Here is a 19558-nt window from a genome sequence, read left to right as displayed (position 1 = left end):
AGAAGAAAGTCTGAATAAATAATAGAACTTTGTGCAGCATAAAAGCATTTTTCTGCTCCCGTCTTGTTAATCATCACGCCACCGCTCAGTTTTTTCTTGTGACCCCTCAGGGGGTCCTGACCAACAGACTGTGAACCATTGGCCCAGTCAGTCGAATTGAATCCTACAGTGAAAACATAATTGGGGCACAGGGAGAGAAAAAAAACATTTAAGAAGGGTTTATAAGAGAGGAGTAAGGGGTTAAAGATATTAATGCATACATGCAAAGAAAAAACACAGTAGAGTTGAATGTCCTTTTAGTGTTGGTTGTGTGTGTGTGTGTGTGTGTGTGTGTGTGTTTCTGGAGGGTATGGGGGTTGGGGGTCAAAGGATCATGGATGTCTTATTTAAGGAAAGTGACAGTCCAATAGGAATCATTGTTCAAAAGATCAGCCAGTTCAAATAGCCCACCATCAGCACTCAGGATAAACAGGCCAATTATGGCTTCTCTTGCAGATTCTTTAGGACTGGTATATGTTGTTTCCTGCTTGGGAAGCAAACTCCAGTCACAGCAGAGTGCACCCTGTTTAAAGCTGTATTATACCAACCACATGTTTACAATTATTTATGTGATGAACAATGTTAAATAAATGTAGCTTTAAGGAAACCACGGCCAGCTCCTTACCACAAGTCTGTGGAGCAGCAAATGAGATGAGATCACTGAGAGAGCACTTAACTGCCTGACGTAAAAGAAGACAGAAATATATGTAATGATGACTTTGTGGATGAGTATCTTTAGGTTAGTTAGCTGTATCTTTTTTCTTTAAAATGGGAATGGTTTATTTGAGTTAAATTAAGTGAAAAAAGACAGATCCCCTCGGATAAAATAGAATTCAGGTAAGATCAGAGATGTTTTATGAAATTTACAGAGACAGGTATCCAACAAGGGAAGAATTATTCAGATCTTTTATTTAAGTTAAAGTAGCCATGCCACAGTGAAGGAAAACCTGTGTTTCAACTGAATGGAATGCACTCAAAATATTATTTGAGTAGGCTTAAAAGTACAAAAGTAAAAGCATAAAAATATACTTAAAGTACCAAAAGTAAAAGTACTCATTGCACAGGATGGCCCATTACTTAATTGGTTACAATAATTAATGCATCCATGCTTACATAATTATTGCTGCAGCTGGTAAAGGGTAATTTTAATTACTTTATATGCTGCTGGGCAGCTTGTGAATTCCTCCCTGGGATCAATAAAGTCTTACCTCAACCTGTAACTCTGCAATGTAACTAAAGTTATCAAGTAAACAGAGTGGAGTAAAAAGAACACGCTTTGCCTCTGAAATGCAATGGAGTACAACTATGAAATAGGAGTTAATGGAAATACTCAAGTAAAGTACAAGTCTCACAAAATTATACTTAAGTACAGTACTTGAGTAAATGTACTCAACTACTTCCCAACACTGCTGGTGTGTATAATTTTGTTGGCATTATCTCATATATTGAATAGCTTTGCGTTGCAACGTTAACCGTGAAAGTCTGTCGGTGATTGCAGCAATAGGAACGTGTGTAATTAGTTGGTGTTAACAGTCGACTTAATTAAGAAGTTACACCTGCAGTAACTCAGTAACTGCACAGGCTAACAGCTAGCGTCATGTGTCGTTGTGTCAGGTAAACAAACGGAAAGCGGTGAACAGTTTCAAAGACATCGGTCTTCATCTCCAAGTTTTAGGCTCATGCCAGAGTAAAAGTAAGTCAAACTGACACACAGTAAACACAACAACCCCTTAAACACACACACTAGTTAGCTTCGTTAACGTTATAGCTAAGTAGCTAGCTAGATCGATAGCTGCTAAAGGGTTAGGCTATGGCTGAGAGCCCTGAAGAAAACCCACCGAGTATTTTGAGATTTAGCAGCAAGTACAGCAGTTTTTAATATCGTTATTGACATTGGAAATTGTAATTTCACAAAAAAACAGTCTCAATTATTAATTCAAAGAATTCATTCTGGAGTTTCCAACTGCAATCTTAATTGTCAGTGAGATAGCTCAGTTTGCCTCACACAATAGTAACGTCATGAAACTTGACTGAATGAAGACTGCAAGATGCAGTTGAAAGCCTTGAGAAGAGTTACCGTTGGTGGTTAAGTAGTATGTTACACTACCGTCTTAAGTCTTTTTGAAAGTCAAGTCACAAGCGAAGGGCAAGTTCATGTGAAGTCACAAGATCTTGCAATATGCAAGTCAATTTCAAGACTTAGTCATATGAGTACCATTAAAATAAACTACCATTTGAATATTTTCCTTACTATGTCGCGTGAGTAGTTTTTCGCAGTTGAGATTGAGGCCAAGTCCATTTATTGCATAGCCCTGATAACTAAATAGTTCAATCTGAATCTTTTTACTTTTTTAGAGAGCCAAGTCTCATCAAGTCTCAGAGCAGTTAAGTCAAAAGTCTAGTCTCAAACTTAGTTTGGTCTTATTTAGTCTGGCTTGACTGCTGTCTGCTGTCACAACGAAGAGACAACCCAATTTTTCAGTGAGTGCAATGTTTTTCTGTTGACTGTATTCGTCAGCCGGATTGGATTTTGTTAAATGCAGGGTGCTATGGAGGCTGAATCTGACCAGTGGCTTCAGTTCAAAGAGAAATAACGTTACTGGAGTTGAGACTGAAACTAGACAACAGTAAACACTGCCATCTAGTGGAAAGATTGTCTCAGTGCACCTGGTTCCGATTAGGAGGAAATGAAGTGTCACACAAAAGGTCTTCCGTTTCAACGCAATCACATTTATTGGCTTTTTTTTCTATGCACAGTTACTAAGCAGCCTGATGAGCTGTTAAAATGAATTAGATATAGAAGAATGGAATTTTCACAATGTTGTAACCCCCCCAAAAATAGATACAAGACTGAAGGTGTTGCACAGCTCCAAAATATACAAAGGCTTGGAAATAATCATGTAAACTTTGAAAAAAAAAACTTGTTTTTTATTATTTTATTGATTTATTTTACAAAAGAAAGAATTTGAAACATTTTTTTTCTTTAAAAACTTATTTACAGGTTTATACAAAAATACAAAAGTGATTCAAATCTGTTAAGTCCTAGCTAGTTTTAAACATGGAGCCTGTTTTAGATAGATAGTTACACTGTGTCTTCAACATATTTTTTCTGTTCTCTGTCTCATATTTTAAAGTCTGTTTAGTGTTATTCCATACTGTACACTTGAGAAAAATTATCCAGCAGTTGTTGTCACACTATCCTAACGGCAAACTTGCTTGCAGACATTTGAAAACAGGTTGGGACAAAGACTCGAAAGGTTATAGAGTCGTCTTTTGTTCATCGAGGACTGAGGTTTGAGAGGGCCAAACTACATGGCAGCCACACAGTTTTTCCCGCTAATCAAATGGTGTCGGTCAATCATCTATCCACTGCTTTTCCAAATGTAGGAGACAGTCTTAAAAACCTCAAAACCTCAATGCCAGGTACAGTACGGAAAAATCACACTAAACAAATTGTCAAATACTTTCAGTATTTTTGTTTTTAAACCTTTATATGGTATTTCAGAGAGTCACGTTGCATGTGTTTCATGTAATACTGTAGCAACCCTCCAGAGTTGTGTATATTAATTATTCAATAATGATGTTTTGCGGGAATCAAAATACTCTGCTGTGAGTTAAAAGTAAAGACAATGACGTTCTCATCAGATCAAAATACTTTTTGGGTCTATTCTGGGTATTTTTTTTTCCCATTTCTCAGTTTTTGTTTTTTATTTGTACATTTTATCCCAAAGTGGCTTGTCCAGATATGCACTTTAAACTGAATCAGCAGTTTGTCCTGGAAAATATTTCTCTCACTCCCAACTTCCATAGCTCCAGCAAGACTAGGACCCAGCACCAAAGAGTGTTCAGATTCTTCATCCCAACAGATTCTATATCATTTTCTTTACAGTCTCTTATACGTATGATTGTCCAGTGAGTAGATATACAGTACAAGATAAACCCCTGTTTGTGATCACGACTATACAGAACAGAATTAGCCAGACAGTTTGTACATCTATAGAACACACTATTGAACTTGACATTTGAACAAAGAAAATACAAAATCTTTTCTTGTGGTATGGAGACATCCCTCAGATAAAAATAATGATATGGTGGTGTCCTTTTCTTCATTTTTTTTCCCTTACTTATTGCATGCGATAGAAAACACAACAAACAAAACAATGAACAGGAACAAGTGCGCGTCAGCAGTATGGGTATGATGAATGGAAAATTCTGATAATCATTTCACAGCTTTTTACTCTCTCCATCTTACACAGTGTCAGTTCTGCAATTCAGATCGCTGAGTATCAAACAGTTGTGGTTTATCTATCTATCTATCTATCTATCTATCTATCTATCTATCTGTCTATCTAGCTATCTAGCTATCTAGCTTCCTACCTACCTACCTACCTACCTACCTATCTAGCTGTAGCATTTACAATAAAACAGTAATATGCTTGCTGAGGTATTCACAGAATACAGTGAATGGTTTCTACTGAAGTACGGTCTCTGAATGTAAGAAGTATATGTGTTGTGTTTGCTGTGGTAGGCAGGTGAGAGTTCAAACTTTCCACTGATGATAGTTTGCTTCTGTCACACACTAGATACTCTACATGTGCAACATTTACTGGAAGGATGAGAAAGATTTGATTTCATACTCTAACCCTGATTTTGATAAAAAGGCTGCAGCAATGCAATGGCTGCATTGCTGACAAATGTTGGTGTTATGTAGTCCTTCCTCCTCTTGTCTCCTCTCTTTCAGATTTTGTGATATGAAGTTTGGAGGGTAAGACAAAATGGTGTACACCAGCCACTGGGTTGAGCTTTCACCTGTCTAATGCTACTGGGTCAGTGCAAATGAAGGAGAGGCAACAAGGAGAGGAGAACAGTGTACATTGTTAAGAGTCATGTGTAATGTTAGTATCAGTGAGACCTGTTCTTCTTTGCTACACTCAGGTTGATTCCCTATAAAATTTCTGCTTGTTGTTTTATATAGATATGACTTTTGTTTTATATTCAGTACAAATATACATATGCAATTTCATTATAAGATATATTTTCTTTTTAAGGAATATTCTTGAAGAATCATGAAGTGCAAAAGTGAGGTTGGTTCTTGGAAATCTTTCCAAATTCACCTCTAGCCAAACCGATTGAGGACCCTCTAAAGCATTGTCACCGTCTGCACTCAATGGTATCTTTTAAACTGCTTTGAAATGCACCTTTTCCACTTCAAGTTGGTACAGCAAGACTGGCCAGCAGCTGGAAAGGCTTAATCAGTCTAAATGTACTAGATTTCAAGGTTGGGTTTAAATAATTATGTGATTGAATTCTGGTGGAACATGGCACAGGTCCATGTGTATGGGCAGGGATTTACAGTATTAAAGCCCTGCTTACCACCTCTAATAGAGAAAGGCCACTGTGCGATTGTCCAAAATTAGCCTGTATCTTTGACAAATGGCCCCCATCTAGGCGCAAGCCCTTGCTCCCTCATGTTAGACACTCAAATCTAAGACAAATCAATTAAGATCACTGGCAATGTGGTACAAATGTCACTAAAACCTTTCACAGTGAAAGACTAATTATTCTTATAATACAAAGGAACCACAAAAATGTTGACAGAAACCAGGATCCAGGGGATGTTTCCATATAGGGTCATGCAACATGGTGAATCTTTATCATCATGTTCTGAGGCGCAGTTTTACAAAAATACATGCATCATGTTATCATTTTGGATATAATTAATGTGAAGAAATATATGATTGGCTCTGTGTGATATACTTTCTATGCCAGGTCTGCAGATGGAGATATTATCGATAAGTTGGTGCTGTGTTGTTAGTAACTTCCACCCCTAAACAACCATTGCCTGTTGGCAGGAATATTGAGTATGGACTCTGGGAAGTCTAGCCAATGCTTTGGGCACCAAAAGTTGAAAGAATATTATATTTCATAAGAATTTTTCATTTTAATAAGAAAGCAGTTCCTCAGCAACACACACACACACACACGCACACACACACGCACACACACACACACACACACACATCATTCAAAACACAGGATATAGAAATATCAGTGGATTTTGCAAGTGCTCTTTCCTGCACAAGCACATTGTCCTTACTCCACAAAATTTCTTTTCTTATCATAATTTACCAAACATTTGGGATAAAAAAAAAAGACAGTTCAATCAAAATAGGTCTTATGTCTTGCTCTTTTAACTATGAGGGAGCTATTCTTTTGATAATACAGTATTTAGATACAGTATATCCTCAAAGTTTTTATAATCATCCCGTTATGATTCAGCATCTCACAACACTCTGTCTGACACCCATGAATAGAATAGTAGATCCAAAACTGAGTGCATTTTAGCAACAGTCAGATTTTGTGTGTAACAAGAAGTACACTACTGGCCTTGATGACACACCTAAGATTAGAAAAGTAGAAGGGGCCATTTCAAATGTAGGACACAGCTAAGAAGAGAGGGCATCTCTCATCAGGTGGTTTTAGGATGATCTGTCATCATGGGGGCTCCCATCTGAGTTCTCTGTCTCCCCTTCAGAAATGGCTTGCATGGGGGCTGTGTAGAGGCGGCTACGTGTGCTGTAGCGACTGCTGTTAGCTACAGGGGGGATCCGAGAACGTCCCTGTCGAGATGCAGCTGACATAGGCAGGGTTTTGGGGGTGAAACTCTCAGAATTGGCCCTTGGAAAAAGGCCTGGTATCTGGATTGGGTCCAGGCCAGAAATGGGGGGCTCTTGGAGTGTAGAGAGTGGCTCCTCAGCCTGTCTAATAGACCCTTCCTGAAGGGACTCTCCTGGGGTTTTAGGGGTGATAGGGCTCTTCAGAATCTCTGTAGCTGACATACGGTAGCTGGAATCAGACCTGCTACCTTTCTTCAGCAACAGGAGTTTAAACTCCTCGTTGGATGTGCTGGATTTCTTGGCGCTGCGGTAGATTGGCACAGGAGCGCGTTGTGACCCAGCAGCAGTAGGTAAGGTGGCTGGGATGTTGAGAGGAGGGGCTGGCGGGATAATAACAGTGGAGACAGGAGCCACTGGTGCAGTAGGGCAGAGACGAGACTTCACGTTTAGGTCTCCTGAATCTTTACGGCCCAGGACCTTTCTCTTGGATCTGAATGAGTAAGTAGACAGTGGAATAAATACATGGACAAACAAAATAACATACTCAAACAAAAGACATTGAAGTAGCTGGATCAGCTCTAAAATCTCACAAGTAAATAGATGGTACATTCAGTACATAGTCAAACAGATTAAGCACAGTTGCAAAATTTACAGCACCTGTGTATCATGGCAAACAGGTCCTCTGTTGTACGGGTCTTGTTGGGTGATGTGATAATTATGTCATCATCCACTTTGGTGTCATCCGTCAGGGGGGAGAGTGAATTATCACTGGGCGTGGAATCTGCAGCACACAGCATCCCTATCACATGTCATCTGGTTGTCTGATCATTTAGTACACAATTGGTGAAATAACCATGCTTTAAAAGATACTCTCTGTGAGTAAGGGTTAACCAGCTATTGTAGCAGCAGTTAGCTCTGTCTTTATGTAAATAGCAGCATGTTTTTGTGTTGTTTTCTGTAATCTTCACAAAAGAGTGCTACTTCTGCCAGTTAAATTTTGTTGATAAGCTTACCTTTACTGAAGTAATCCTCAGTGTCAGGAGTGGTGGAGTCATCTTTGCTCTCCTGTGGCTGCTGCTGATGGGCACTTCTGGTAGCACCTGATGTCACTTCCTCCTCTTCTTCCTGATCTTCTTGTCCTCCTTTCCTAGCATCGCTGATTAGGTAAGGATGCGATGTCTCCATTGTGGTACCAGGCACTTTGACTGGACTAGCCCAGGGCCCTGAGTCTAAGTGGGATACCCCAGCAAACTCATATGCTGGAGGTGGAGGGTGGTCCGATCTCATGCCTCCTCTGGAACATGCAGCCCTCGGAGGCTCTTTCGCCTGCTCTTCCTCGTCCTCCTCCTCGTCTTCTTCATCATCATCATCCTGGGAGAACGAGCGCTCCCCCAAAACCCTAAACTCAGGGTGCGCATGAGCTGAGTGTGTGAGCCCCCTGAACTCTGTGTGTGAGTGGATATGTGTGTGTAGATCCACAGGCGAAGGGTGGGGAGCACGTGGCACAGGCCGATGCAAGGGTGAGCTGTCATCAGACAGTTCTGATGATGGGTCCATCCGGGTTCTGAAGGCTGTCATTGCCCAGAAGGTTCCAGGTCCATAGCGGTCCTGTCTGAGTAGCAGGCTTTCATAGGATGGAGGCCCATCAGGGTGGCGGCCAGGGGGAGGTGGTTGCAAGTGTTCAGGGGAGGAGGTGTGGTCATGACCTGGGGGTCTGGGAGGTGGTCTACGGGGAGGGAGAGGCCTAGTGTTGATAGGTGGTGGAGCTAGTGTAGAAGTACTCAGAGGATATTTGGGTCTCGTAGCAGTCTCTGCTCCACTTGGTGTTTCCTGGTCTGTAGTGGCAGCACTATCTGTAGATTGGCTAATAGAATGGAGCTGCACTGAACGAAGAGCAGATGGAGTTATTGCCAATAGATTGGAACTGGGAATTATTGGAGCAGCGTTTGAACTTGGTGGTGGGTTGGAATTTGATGCCTCAGGAACCAACAACTTTGTTCCAGTGGCTAAAACATTTGCAACTCTGTGTTTGCTGTGATGGAGTGTGTGCATGTGGTGTGTCCGGTGAGATAGTGTGTGTCTGACGTAACCACCATGGAGAACATTGAGATCAAGTTGTGAAGGTGGAGGTGGGAAGTCTGGGTCTCTCTTATATCCAGAGGGAATGGAAGCTCCATCTCTGGGGAAGTGCTGCAGAGAAGAGAGAGAAGACTTCCTCTCGGGCACTTTGGGCTTTCTCTTGCCAGTTGAGGGAGACAGAGGTCCTGGGAAGAACGCTGCCGAAGATGAGGGCAAGGTAGACGTTGGAGTCTCTGATTGGCTGGAATAGCCACTGGATGGTGAGGCCAGGCCAGCCAGCTTTTCGGGTGAACCAAGTTTGAAGTCTCCAGGCTGGAGAGGTGGACTATTTGCTCTGGTTTCTGAAGCCTGGGCAAGAGCCTGGGTTTGGGTTTCTGTGGAGGAGGAAGAGCTGTCTGGTGACTTGATACACTCCATGACAGTGGTGCCTGTAGCTGTGCTTGAGTTGGACATGGATGTGTACTCACCATTGCTGGACTTCAGCTCAGTGTTGTGAAGCCACAGGTCTGCATAGTCAGATTGCACAGCACCTTCATCCTTAAATGAGTGTGTATCTGCAGAGCTGAAGGACATGGGCTCTACTATGTCCACAGTTTCACCCAGTCCCATTCCCCAAGTTCCCAAAGGCTCTGCCACGAGACAAGATGTCTGTAATGGTTCTGGAGCACCTTCAAGCTCTAGCTCCAGTTCCAGCTTCATATCAGTGGAAGACAAGGTAAGATCTTGTTCACTAACCATCTTTGGTTGATCCTGATCTGCCTGCGTGTCCGTTCCAACATCAACACTACTACTGGTTTCCTTCAGCGAGGTGGTCCGTTTAGGTGGGGGAGGTTTGACTTTTGGTTTCCTTAGCGGACGACAGGTCCTCCCCAGCGTCATAGTGCCTGCTCTGAAGTTAGCTGATGGCTGGGGGTAAACTCCATGGGATAGTGGTGCTGCCACAGTGTTGGATTGGCCACAGTCAGGTCCTGGGTCTGCATAGTTATACATGTATCCTTTGTAACTCTGATTACACTCCCCAAAATGCACAGAAGAGGAGTAGAAACCCTCTGTATCAGATGGGTAATGAGAGACAGGCTCTTTTTCAGTGTGGCTGGTCTTGTCACTGAAACAGGGTTGGTCTTCTAGACCTTGTTTAGAGCTGTACTCCTGGGCTAACCCATGGCTCTGGCTAAGGTTTTGGGTCTGGTCAGGGTCATGGTCTGGATCGGTCTGGTCTTGGTCTGGAGGGTATGTCCACTCCCCCTCACTGGCCGTACTGACCCCTGCATCATCCAACTGGTCTGTGGCTGAGGATGTGAACGAGCTTGACCTGTGGCCTTGGCCCTGGGGTCTGAGGTCAGAGTGGTATGAGGGATCTAGAGAGAATCCCTCATCAATGGCATTGGGCACAGTGTTGAGTGACAGCTCTGAGTCGCAATGGGATGAGCCTGTCAGTGGTGGAGAAGAGGGTGGGGGGATGGTTTCAGATGTCTGAGAAGGGCAGGTGGAGCTGGAACCACTCCAGTTTCCACTCGATGACTGGTGGTCCTCTTTGTGGTCCACATGGCTGCCTAGAACTCCTGTTGTAGACACGGAGTGAATAGGGCTGCTGAAAGTATCTGAACTGGATGAGATCTCACAGCTGCCCATGTCAGCCTTGCGGGGCAAGCGAGAACGGCCCCTCTCCATCCAGCTATGCTCTGGGCTTCCTCCTCCTCCACCCCCTCTGTCTCTTTCCCCAGATCGCTGCAATCTTTTTAGGCTTCCAAGTTGCAGTGGCTCAGGAGCTGCTTGGTCATCTGTGCTCTCTTCTTCATCTTTCATCATCATCATCTTCATTCTTGGACTAGGGCCAGGTGGAATAAAGTCCTCCGCTTCGTATGGTGACAATTCTTCATCTTCGTCATCATCATCATAATTGTCATCGTCATCCTCGTCACTGTCCATCAGACGTCCACCCTCTCTCGGTAGGCTACGAGAACGCAAGCGTCCACCATGGGCTGCAACACTGGTGTATGTGGAGTCTGACTGGTCACCCAGGGAAGAAATGTTGCCTGTTGAATGGGACAGAGAGGCTGGGATTCCTTGATGGCCACGCTGAGCTCTGATGCGCCTTCTAGAGGGAGCAGCTGTACCTGAAAAGGGAAAGACAAAGAGAGAGAGAGGGGAAAAGTGGAAGACATTTCTAAATTCACACAGATGGTGATCGTATGGACTATACCAAGATACCAAAATAAATAACATGAATTTCAGTGTGATGGATCTAGTTTGAAGATGACACTAGTGGTTTGATATTATTGGCAACCTTCAGATGGTCATCCTATTCAAACTTAGCAATAGCAGCTATCTGAGAAGGAGAAGATCCAAATATAATCCTACAAATCATCACATCAATAACTGCAAAGTCAAACAATTTGCAGTTTAATTTATAGCAGGAATGATTAGAGCAAACTCCTCTTCCTAGTCTGTGCACAAGTATGTGAGCCTGACAGACGTAAAGGAATTGCCGTCCATTCTCAGAAACTTACATGCTATAAGGAAATCATCTGTCTGGCAGCCAGAGTCACGAGTGTGATGGAGGCGACCACTAATTGAGAGGTCTTCATGACAAAGAGAGAGTTGGTGGGGGTTGGCATGGACGATCACTGTGCGTTCTCTTGCTACGGGTGATTCATCTGAGTCTGAATGCAAAGACAAAGCATGTTGAGTGTCTTAATATCATTGAGTGTCTTAATATCATGTACAGAAATTTTCTTCAGAGGATATAAGGAAAAGGAAACCAAACACAAGTCTCACCATTGTAAAGTCAGCTACTGAACAACAAAGCTTAAAGGAATATTGTGTTTTTTTTTAACAAGTTAATATTGTTTTTGTAGTTTTGGCCCTTAGGTAATGGTAACATTTTACAAACTAGATTTATTGTTTAGAATCGGGACCTCTATGATTCATGATTGCAAACAAATCCACAGCGAAGCCACTTTACTAAAACCAGTTGTCCACTGAATTAAACAACACAACTGCATGGGTAAATAGGTCAAAGTTGGACAAGGAGGTATATCACAAGTAGCTAGCGCAATAGACTGCCAAGTACTTTTGTTTGCATGTGATTGCTGCTGCTTGTTTGGCTTGCCCTGATGGACTCGTGGCTGTATTAGTCACCTCATACCTGGATCTTAGCAAACAAATTGGTAAAATATTCATAAAACCGATACAGTATAATACCCCTAAATTTTAGACCAATGTGCAGGTGTGCTCTATAACATACCCATGTCATGCTGTACTCTTTTGGGTATTCCTGTGATGGTCTTCCTCCTCCTCAGCTTCCTTCTCCTCTGAAGAACTGACTGGGAATGGACGAGAGAGCAACGAGCACTTGCTTCCCTGTCAAACCCAACTCCTGCAATAACAACACAGAAGCCACAAGCCATAAAAAAAAGCTGAAGTGTAATATATTTATCTATACATTAGGCAGTTTAATACAATACAGGTTAATAATGCTTGCTATGTTGTTTCTTTGTAATGATTTTATTGTCTTGATGGGCTTTCTCATATGGTCTAGTGGTTAGGATTCCTGGATTCTGTGGTCTCTCTCTAGCACCGATGCCTCACAATAAGAAACTTCCTGGTTTGACCTTCAGTATGGCTAACCTTGCTCTTCCGTAATTTTCCTGTTTTTCTACTTCATCTTACCTGTGACGTTGATGGGGATGATGCAGGAGGAGATGGAGTGAGAATCAGCAGTTGTCTTCTGTTCTGATGGTGGGAGGTTTTCCTTGGACCAGTTGGTCTGTTTGTCCTGGGTCGAGGGGACATTGGAGGCTGAGGCCTTGGCTCTTTGGCCTCCCAGGACCTCACCACCTTCACTTTCACCCGTCGAGGTAGCCTTGAAGAAACGGACAGACAGCAGCAACATTATAAACGTGGTAGGTGCTGATGCAGTCGTACATAAGTTTCTTCGTTTTAAGGGTGTAACATGAGGCAGCCACTACTCTATCATTTCTCTAAGATCGGTAGATATGCCATGGGAAGAACAATACCAAATCTAGTGCAGAGTAAAGCTTTTAAGAAACAAATACAAAACAAACTACTAAAAAACTAATGTGATTAGAGGATAAACAGAAAATGAAAACAACACGAATGTTTGATACCTTTCTACTCCAAGGAATGAAGATGCAACCCTCAATAGGGTGAAGTGAGTAAAAGCACTCAAACTATTAACACAAAATATGACAAGAAAAACAAAAGAACAGATGACATGAGTAATCAAAAAGGTTAAGTAATTTCAAATAAAAAGATTAATGGAAAGCCAAAAGGTGAAAGATGAATGAGACAGAGGATGTTTCATTTTTCCAGTGTCCTCTCTCTAAAAGTCTCAAAAAATTTCCAATATGGTGAAATCACATGGTCCAATTTCTAACACCATGTCTTAAAACTTATTTTTTAAAAGTGTTGATGCCTTTATTGCTCATTTACCCTGCCTTTCAATTAATACATTTGGGAAATCCTTAATTCATGGTAGTAGAAGTCAGCTGATAGCTAGTTCTCCATTCAAACATGTTTCTTACCTTTCTTTGGATCGTCTGAATATCTGCTTCTCTCCCTGGCCTCTCCTGTGGTAGTAGGAAAATACATAAACAATTTTTGCTGTACAAACATAGGTTAAGTTGATGTCTTTTACCTATTAAATTAAAAGTGATTTTCACGTCTTTCTGACCACCTGTCAGTGAATTTTCTTACTTTTCTCTGAATGGTCTGGATCTCTGTTTCTCTAACGGTCCTCTCCTTCAAGAGATTTTGAAAGAAATAAAGGTAAAGTTAGTGTGCTAAAATAGACACAAGTTCTAAAAAATACACACCTTATCAATATACGGTAAATAGTTACCAATACAACCATGTCATAAAAAAGAAAAAAAAAATTGAATTTAGTGGTGTAGTGCGATATTAATGAAACCACATACACACATCGGTAAATGTACACACAGGTGGTTATAACATAAATCTTACAGCAGTGTCTACTTGCTGGACATGAACAGACAGGAACACACAGACACATATCTGTTTACCTTCCTGGGTTGATAGTCTAACTCTCGCTCCCTCTCTGCTCTCTCTTGCTGCATGGCAACATCAGAATGAGATATTGTGTCAGTATGTTGTTGCACATATTCAATAGGAACCAAAGGTGTCAATGAGCACAAAATTATTAAATAAAAAATATATCCGGTTGTGTTCAAAATAATAGCAGTCCCACATCGCTAGCAAGATAAATCACTGTTTGAAGACAGTGAAGCATGGTGGTGCAAGCATCATAATATGGATGTTTCACATACTATGCTGTTGGTCCTATTAATCGCATACCAGGGATCATGGATCAGTTTGAGAACATCAGAATACTGGAGGAAGTCATGTTGCTGTATACTGAAGAGGAAATGCCTGTGAAATGGGTGTTTCAACAAGACAATGACCCCAAACACACCAACAAGCCGGCAAATTCATGGTTTCAGACAAACAGCATTCAAGTAATGGAGTGGCCAGCGCAATCTCCCGACCTTAATCCCATAGAAAGCTTGCGGGCTGACATAAAAAATGCTGTTCATGAGGCAAAACCAAGGAATGCAGAGGAATTGTGGAATGTAGTACAACTGTCCTGGGCTGCAGTACCCGTTGACCGGTGCCAGAAGTTGTTCGACTCCATGCACCACAGATGTGAAGCAGTTATCAGCAACTGTGGTTATGCAACTAAATATTAATTTATGATTCTCAGGAAAGTTGCATCTTCAAGCATTTCTTAGTTAATACAGTACATTTTTGAGCTTGTAAAGACCGATGTCAACACTGCTGTTTTTTGAATATTATATTTCTTGACTTTCTGTAAAATATTATCAAATTCAATTACTTTTTCCAGTTTTCTTGCTTTGGAATAGAATGTGCAGTGTCCCCCAATGCATTTGTGTTCATTAAAATACAATTTATCTGAAGAATTTTGACGTTTACTCACCTTTTTAAACACACTGCTATTATTTTAAACACAACTGTATATGAGTATGAAAAAATGGAAAAAGAGCTTCTTTGATGTTCTGCTAAATGTGTCTTAAATGTTTTCCTCATTTTCAAATACTTCACTTAATATGTACAAGGCAACTACATAAATGTATTGGCCTACAAGGTCGAACTGCTTGATAAGGGATACAGTGGCATACTATAGTTGTAGTTCCTGCCATTTAAAGTGATTGAGTAAAGTAATCCATTTCTGGATATCCACCTCCTGATAGGTGGATTGTGACATATATCATATTTCACTTGTGCACAGTGTGTCATCCTCACCGCTCGTGCCAAGCGACTCCTCTGTTGCCGGCGAATGGAGTGTGGTGAGGGGAAGGTGGGCATGGGGGGCGCCACTGAGATAGAGATGGTCACTCTGCTTCTCTCCCGACTTGTGGACCGGTGGTGCTGTTGTTCGTCTGTGAGCCCCGAAAACCAAACATGAAACTTTACAAATCATGTAATTTGTACACAACGTAATGCAAATGGGCAGAGAGGATCAGCCTGGCTCACCTCGGTGCAGGGCTCTGAGACTGAGCTGAGCGTTTCTGTGCAGCTCCTCCAGACATGGTGGTCGGGTACAAGGATGGAACACGTTGTGTTGCTGGTGCCATGGAGCCTGATAGTGAAGCGACAGCTTGCTCTCTATGTCCAGGTTCGACACCGCTAAGATGAGAGAGGAGAGACACAACATGTTAAGACGCTATTGTGATGCCGGGATAAAACTAATCACAACTGGCCTACACATATTTTTTTGGCCAGGAAAAATGCCTATGTACATATATAATATACAATATTATACAATACAATATAATTCTGTGTACATTGTAGTTGTTAGCTTTGGCTTATGCATAAACTGTTTAACTGAGCCAGAACGAATTTTTTTGTCTTGCCCTGTTCCAAACTTACAAATGTGATTTTATCCATTCAAAGGAAGAATAATATCTTTGAACCATATAGAACCATGGCCATTGACGAAATAGCAGGCCTGGGGGTAAAAAATGAACTGTGGGCCTTAGTTGAACCCCCATTCTTCCTGATGTCTTTGTGTCCTATATCTAGTCTGTTACCCTCAAGAACGCATCAAACACAGATCACACAACAGGGTACAATTGTCAACTAAAATTTTGCAGACAGCCCCAGAAACCAGTAATTGTGTTGGAACACTGCCTGTTGCCAGGTAGGCAATAGCACATAGAAACCCTCTAGAAGACAGCCTCAAGTTAAGGCAATGATGCAGGATCCACCTTGAGGCCCTTTAGTAGGGTATATTCTCAAACAAAACAGCAGTTAATTAAATGAACCCTTTGTGTGTCACAAACCATTAACGTACTTTTAAACAGAGGCTTTTGGGCCTCCTGGGTGTCTCAGGTTGCAGATGCCTGCATTGCCCAGCTCGTAGTCTGGCCTCTTTTAGGCCCTAATATAAAATATTAATTATAAAAACAGATCAATGTTGTGCTTTTTCTATAAAGAAAACACCAAAGATGTCATTGTTACTTTAAGACATGGTGCTTGAAATAGGACATTTGTATGCCAGCATCAGTGGCTGAGCTCTTTGTGCCTGTTCCACCAGCAACAGAGACAAACATCAATCAGGGAAACTGCACTAAGCAGAGATCCAGGCTAGGCTACAATTTACCACCTACAGGCAGATGCCTCACACTAAAACCGGTCAAAAGCTGAAAGTACACAAAACAGAGGAAATAAGGACAATATAATGTCATAAGTTGATACACAAAAAGTTTGATGCAAGGCACACCAAAGTCCTGACAATATTGTGCATTAAAATATGAGACAAGGCAGCGACATGCCAGCAGGTGGCAGCTAAACACACCTCACCACTGCAACTCTGCATACACCAAGAGACCACGGTACACCTCCCACAGTCCTCCATGTTTACTGCCACGACAATATTTTACATTAAAAAACACAACAAACCTGTCATCGTGAATGATGTTCAACTGAGAATCTCTGACTTCCATTTCCAAAGATTAAAACGTTTTATTTACAGATGAGGAGAGAGAGAGAAAAGGACTGTGATTATCCATCTCTCTTACCTGCTCTCAGGGCCCCTTTAGCTTTTATTATAAATCCTGTTTCCCCTCTTTTGACTCAGAATTCAAAATGCAATTGTGTCCTTGAAAGCCACACGGTACATCAGTAGCCAGGCAACCTTTCATTGCTCATCAAGGCTCATATTTGCCTGCAATTAAATCAGCGAGCTCACATCAGCAGCATTCGGCCAATTTAAACTACAAGGTTAAAGAAGCACAGCAGACCAGCTTATTCACACTAAATAAACAATTACACAGCTTTCTGCCCCGAAGACTGCTACATACAGATACATTTATTTTCTTGTTTTAAATATCACACCTTCTGTCTTTAACATTTGTAGCGGCTAAGCCTAAACTGAGGGGCTGCATGAACGGGCTCATGACGATAGTTGACACGCTTTCTGTAATGCTGATTGGACAGGTCTGCAAAATCTGAACAAAACATTCTTTGAATACTTTATTTCTGGTTGTGAGTCGTAATTACCATCGATAGAAGGGAAGAAAGAGGGACAGAGAAGTAGAATATTGGAACCAGGCTGGAACAAAGGTGTTTCTTTGAAAACAGTCTGTAGAAGGTGCTGACCTAGTTGTTGTGACACAGTTAAATTAGCGGATTTGTTACTGTGGCTTTACTGCCTGCCAGCCCACTTGTTTCCCTGGTCTTTCTTCTCATCGTCCCTTCCGTCTCTTCCTCTTTGATACCCTGTTTTCTTCTGCTCTCTTGCTGCCGCTATGACAGTGCCTTCTCATCATTATAGCAAATTGTAGTGTTAAGAGTGCATTACTCAGCAAAATTTCCCCTGATACTTTATTCAGTATGTCATCAAAAAACTTTTTTCTTTAAGATCCCCTCTAGACACATTTAAGACATATACAACTACTCTGCTTCACCATGTTTTATCCACCAAACAGTTCAGTTGGCTATTGTTCATTTCAAAATGTAACTGCAGGACATGAAAGTTCATTTTCAGTGTATGCATGCTTGAGCTTTCATGTTTCCACATCACAGTTGTTTTAAGTTGCATACTGGGCTGCAATTGGCTCCAAAATGGAAAATGCAAAATCATGCTTGTATGTAGACACCTCAAATTCAGAGTGCAGAGAAATGTCTTCCCCTCAGCAGACCAATGTGAAAACAGCTTTCTAGTGTCAAAACACACATAAATCATTCTGCACAGTGAAACTCAAACATCCATGTGAAGTAGCAAAGCAAAATTCTGGGACTTTACCTATAAGGTCTACTCTAGACATATTGTAGAATACGTGCGTAGCTAGCAAAACATCAGCAGCATTCCATTAGATGTAGCTTTAAAGTCGATTGGCAGGCTGCAGCAGCAACTTCACTGATGAAACATGGAAATTTAACATCAGACTGGTCCACACAGGGTGTATCAGTGTCTCCCTCTGGACCGCTAGCTTGAACATGAACAATGCAGTGCTAAAGTCAAAGTTTATTTTGATATTTCAGAGAATCCACTAGGAAAACCAATAATTTCCCAAAATGAATTAGCGATGGCATGTAACAAAATTCTAATCTCTCTTTCCTACCTGCATTGCCCTGCTCCTGCCTCGTTCTTGCTGTCCTGCACCTCTTTTTCCTCATCTGCATTCGATTGTAATCAAGCTTATGCTGGGAGTTACCCATCGCTAATATCCAGGACGAGTCAAGACACGGCTGAACACACATACACACTCATCTAATGCACACCATGTCTCTCTCACTCTCCTTCTGTCTTTTACCCATCATCCCTCTCCTCCTTACTGTATTCCTCCTCTCTATTTCCCCTCACCCTGAAATCTGCAGGTGCAGTGTCAGCAGCTTGCAGTGTCATCATCAGGACTTGCATGCTAACAGCACCAAGAGAGGAGAGAAGGTAGAGGGAAAGTAGAAAACACTATGTAATAGACAAATGCAGTGCAATACAGAAAAGAGAGGAATGTAGCAACTCAAGCACTCTAAAAACAGTGGATCAAAAATTACACAAAGGCATGGATTTGGATTTTGTGTTAAAAATGTTTGAAGACTGGATCTAAGAAGAAAGAAGCACTAATCAACATGAGCTTTTTGATTCACATTAACAACAGAGATGATTAAAAAGATGTGTCAGAGGGTCAAACAAAATGTTGCAATAAATACTTGTAGACAGAAAAGAGAAGGACAAAAGAGACATCTATATTGCTGAACAATATGAGTGAGAGGAGGGATTGTGAGAAACAGAAGGATAGACGAATGGATAGAGAAATGGAAGATTTTTTTTTATACATCAACAAGCCACAATGTGTTGTAGTGCCCCCTGTGAATCATCACTTTGAAGGTTACAAGCAGATACTTGTGGTCTGAAGATGCCCTTATATAACAACTAAAGTGCTACTTTAGATGCTCCAACATCTTTTGAAAACCCTCCACCCACACCTTTCTGACGTTGGAATGGGAGGTGGAGGTGATTAGGGCTGTGTCGGACAATTTCTGTAATTCAGAAATTTGGCAATCTGACACTCATTCCCATTTCACGCTGTGATCGGCCGGGTGTGTGAGAACTTCTGTCTCCTTTTTTATTCCTTACACAACTCTTCCGTCGCTTTTCACATGAAAAACTGAGTGCAACCCTATGAGCATCCTCAAGGAGAGACTGTCTGAAAAGGTACACCGTTTTTTACATATTTAAACTATTTTCACATCTCACTCCTCTATGAGAGCTGGCTTTTCACAGCCTTCGAGTGTGTTCATTGGAAACAGCTGTAAAA

General features: G+C 41.6%; 1 protein-coding gene across 1 annotated transcript in view; it reads right to left on the bottom strand.

The window, feature by feature from the left end:
* Nucleotides 1–6518: 6518 nt before the first annotated feature.
* The window catches only part of nhsb (Nance-Horan syndrome b (congenital cataracts and dental anomalies)), a 49241-nt gene continuing 36201 nt past the window's right edge, over nucleotides 6519–19558 (bottom strand). The window contains exons 2-12 of the mRNA XM_041941696.1: nucleotides 15270–15422; nucleotides 15039–15175; nucleotides 13781–13828; nucleotides 13455–13499; nucleotides 13283–13327; nucleotides 12408–12600; nucleotides 11983–12114; nucleotides 11246–11398; nucleotides 7670–10852; nucleotides 7314–7455; nucleotides 6519–7146 (exon numbers count right to left, since the gene is read on the bottom strand). Of these exons, the coding sequence (XP_041797630.1) occupies nucleotides 6519–7146; nucleotides 7314–7455; nucleotides 7670–10852; nucleotides 11246–11398; nucleotides 11983–12114; nucleotides 12408–12600; nucleotides 13283–13327; nucleotides 13455–13499; nucleotides 13781–13828; nucleotides 15039–15175; nucleotides 15270–15422 (4859 nt within the window). The remainder of the gene's footprint in view (nucleotides 7147–7313; nucleotides 7456–7669; nucleotides 10853–11245; nucleotides 11399–11982; nucleotides 12115–12407; nucleotides 12601–13282; nucleotides 13328–13454; nucleotides 13500–13780; nucleotides 13829–15038; nucleotides 15176–15269; nucleotides 15423–19558) is intronic.

This window comes from Chelmon rostratus, chromosome 1, assembly GCF_017976325.1.
Source record: "Chelmon rostratus isolate fCheRos1 chromosome 1, fCheRos1.pri, whole genome shotgun sequence".
Classification (NCBI taxonomy): Eukaryota; Metazoa; Chordata; class Actinopteri; order Chaetodontiformes; family Chaetodontidae; genus Chelmon; species Chelmon rostratus.
The sequence above is the reverse complement of the archived record's forward strand: the minus strand, read 5'-3'. Positions and strand labels throughout refer to the sequence as shown.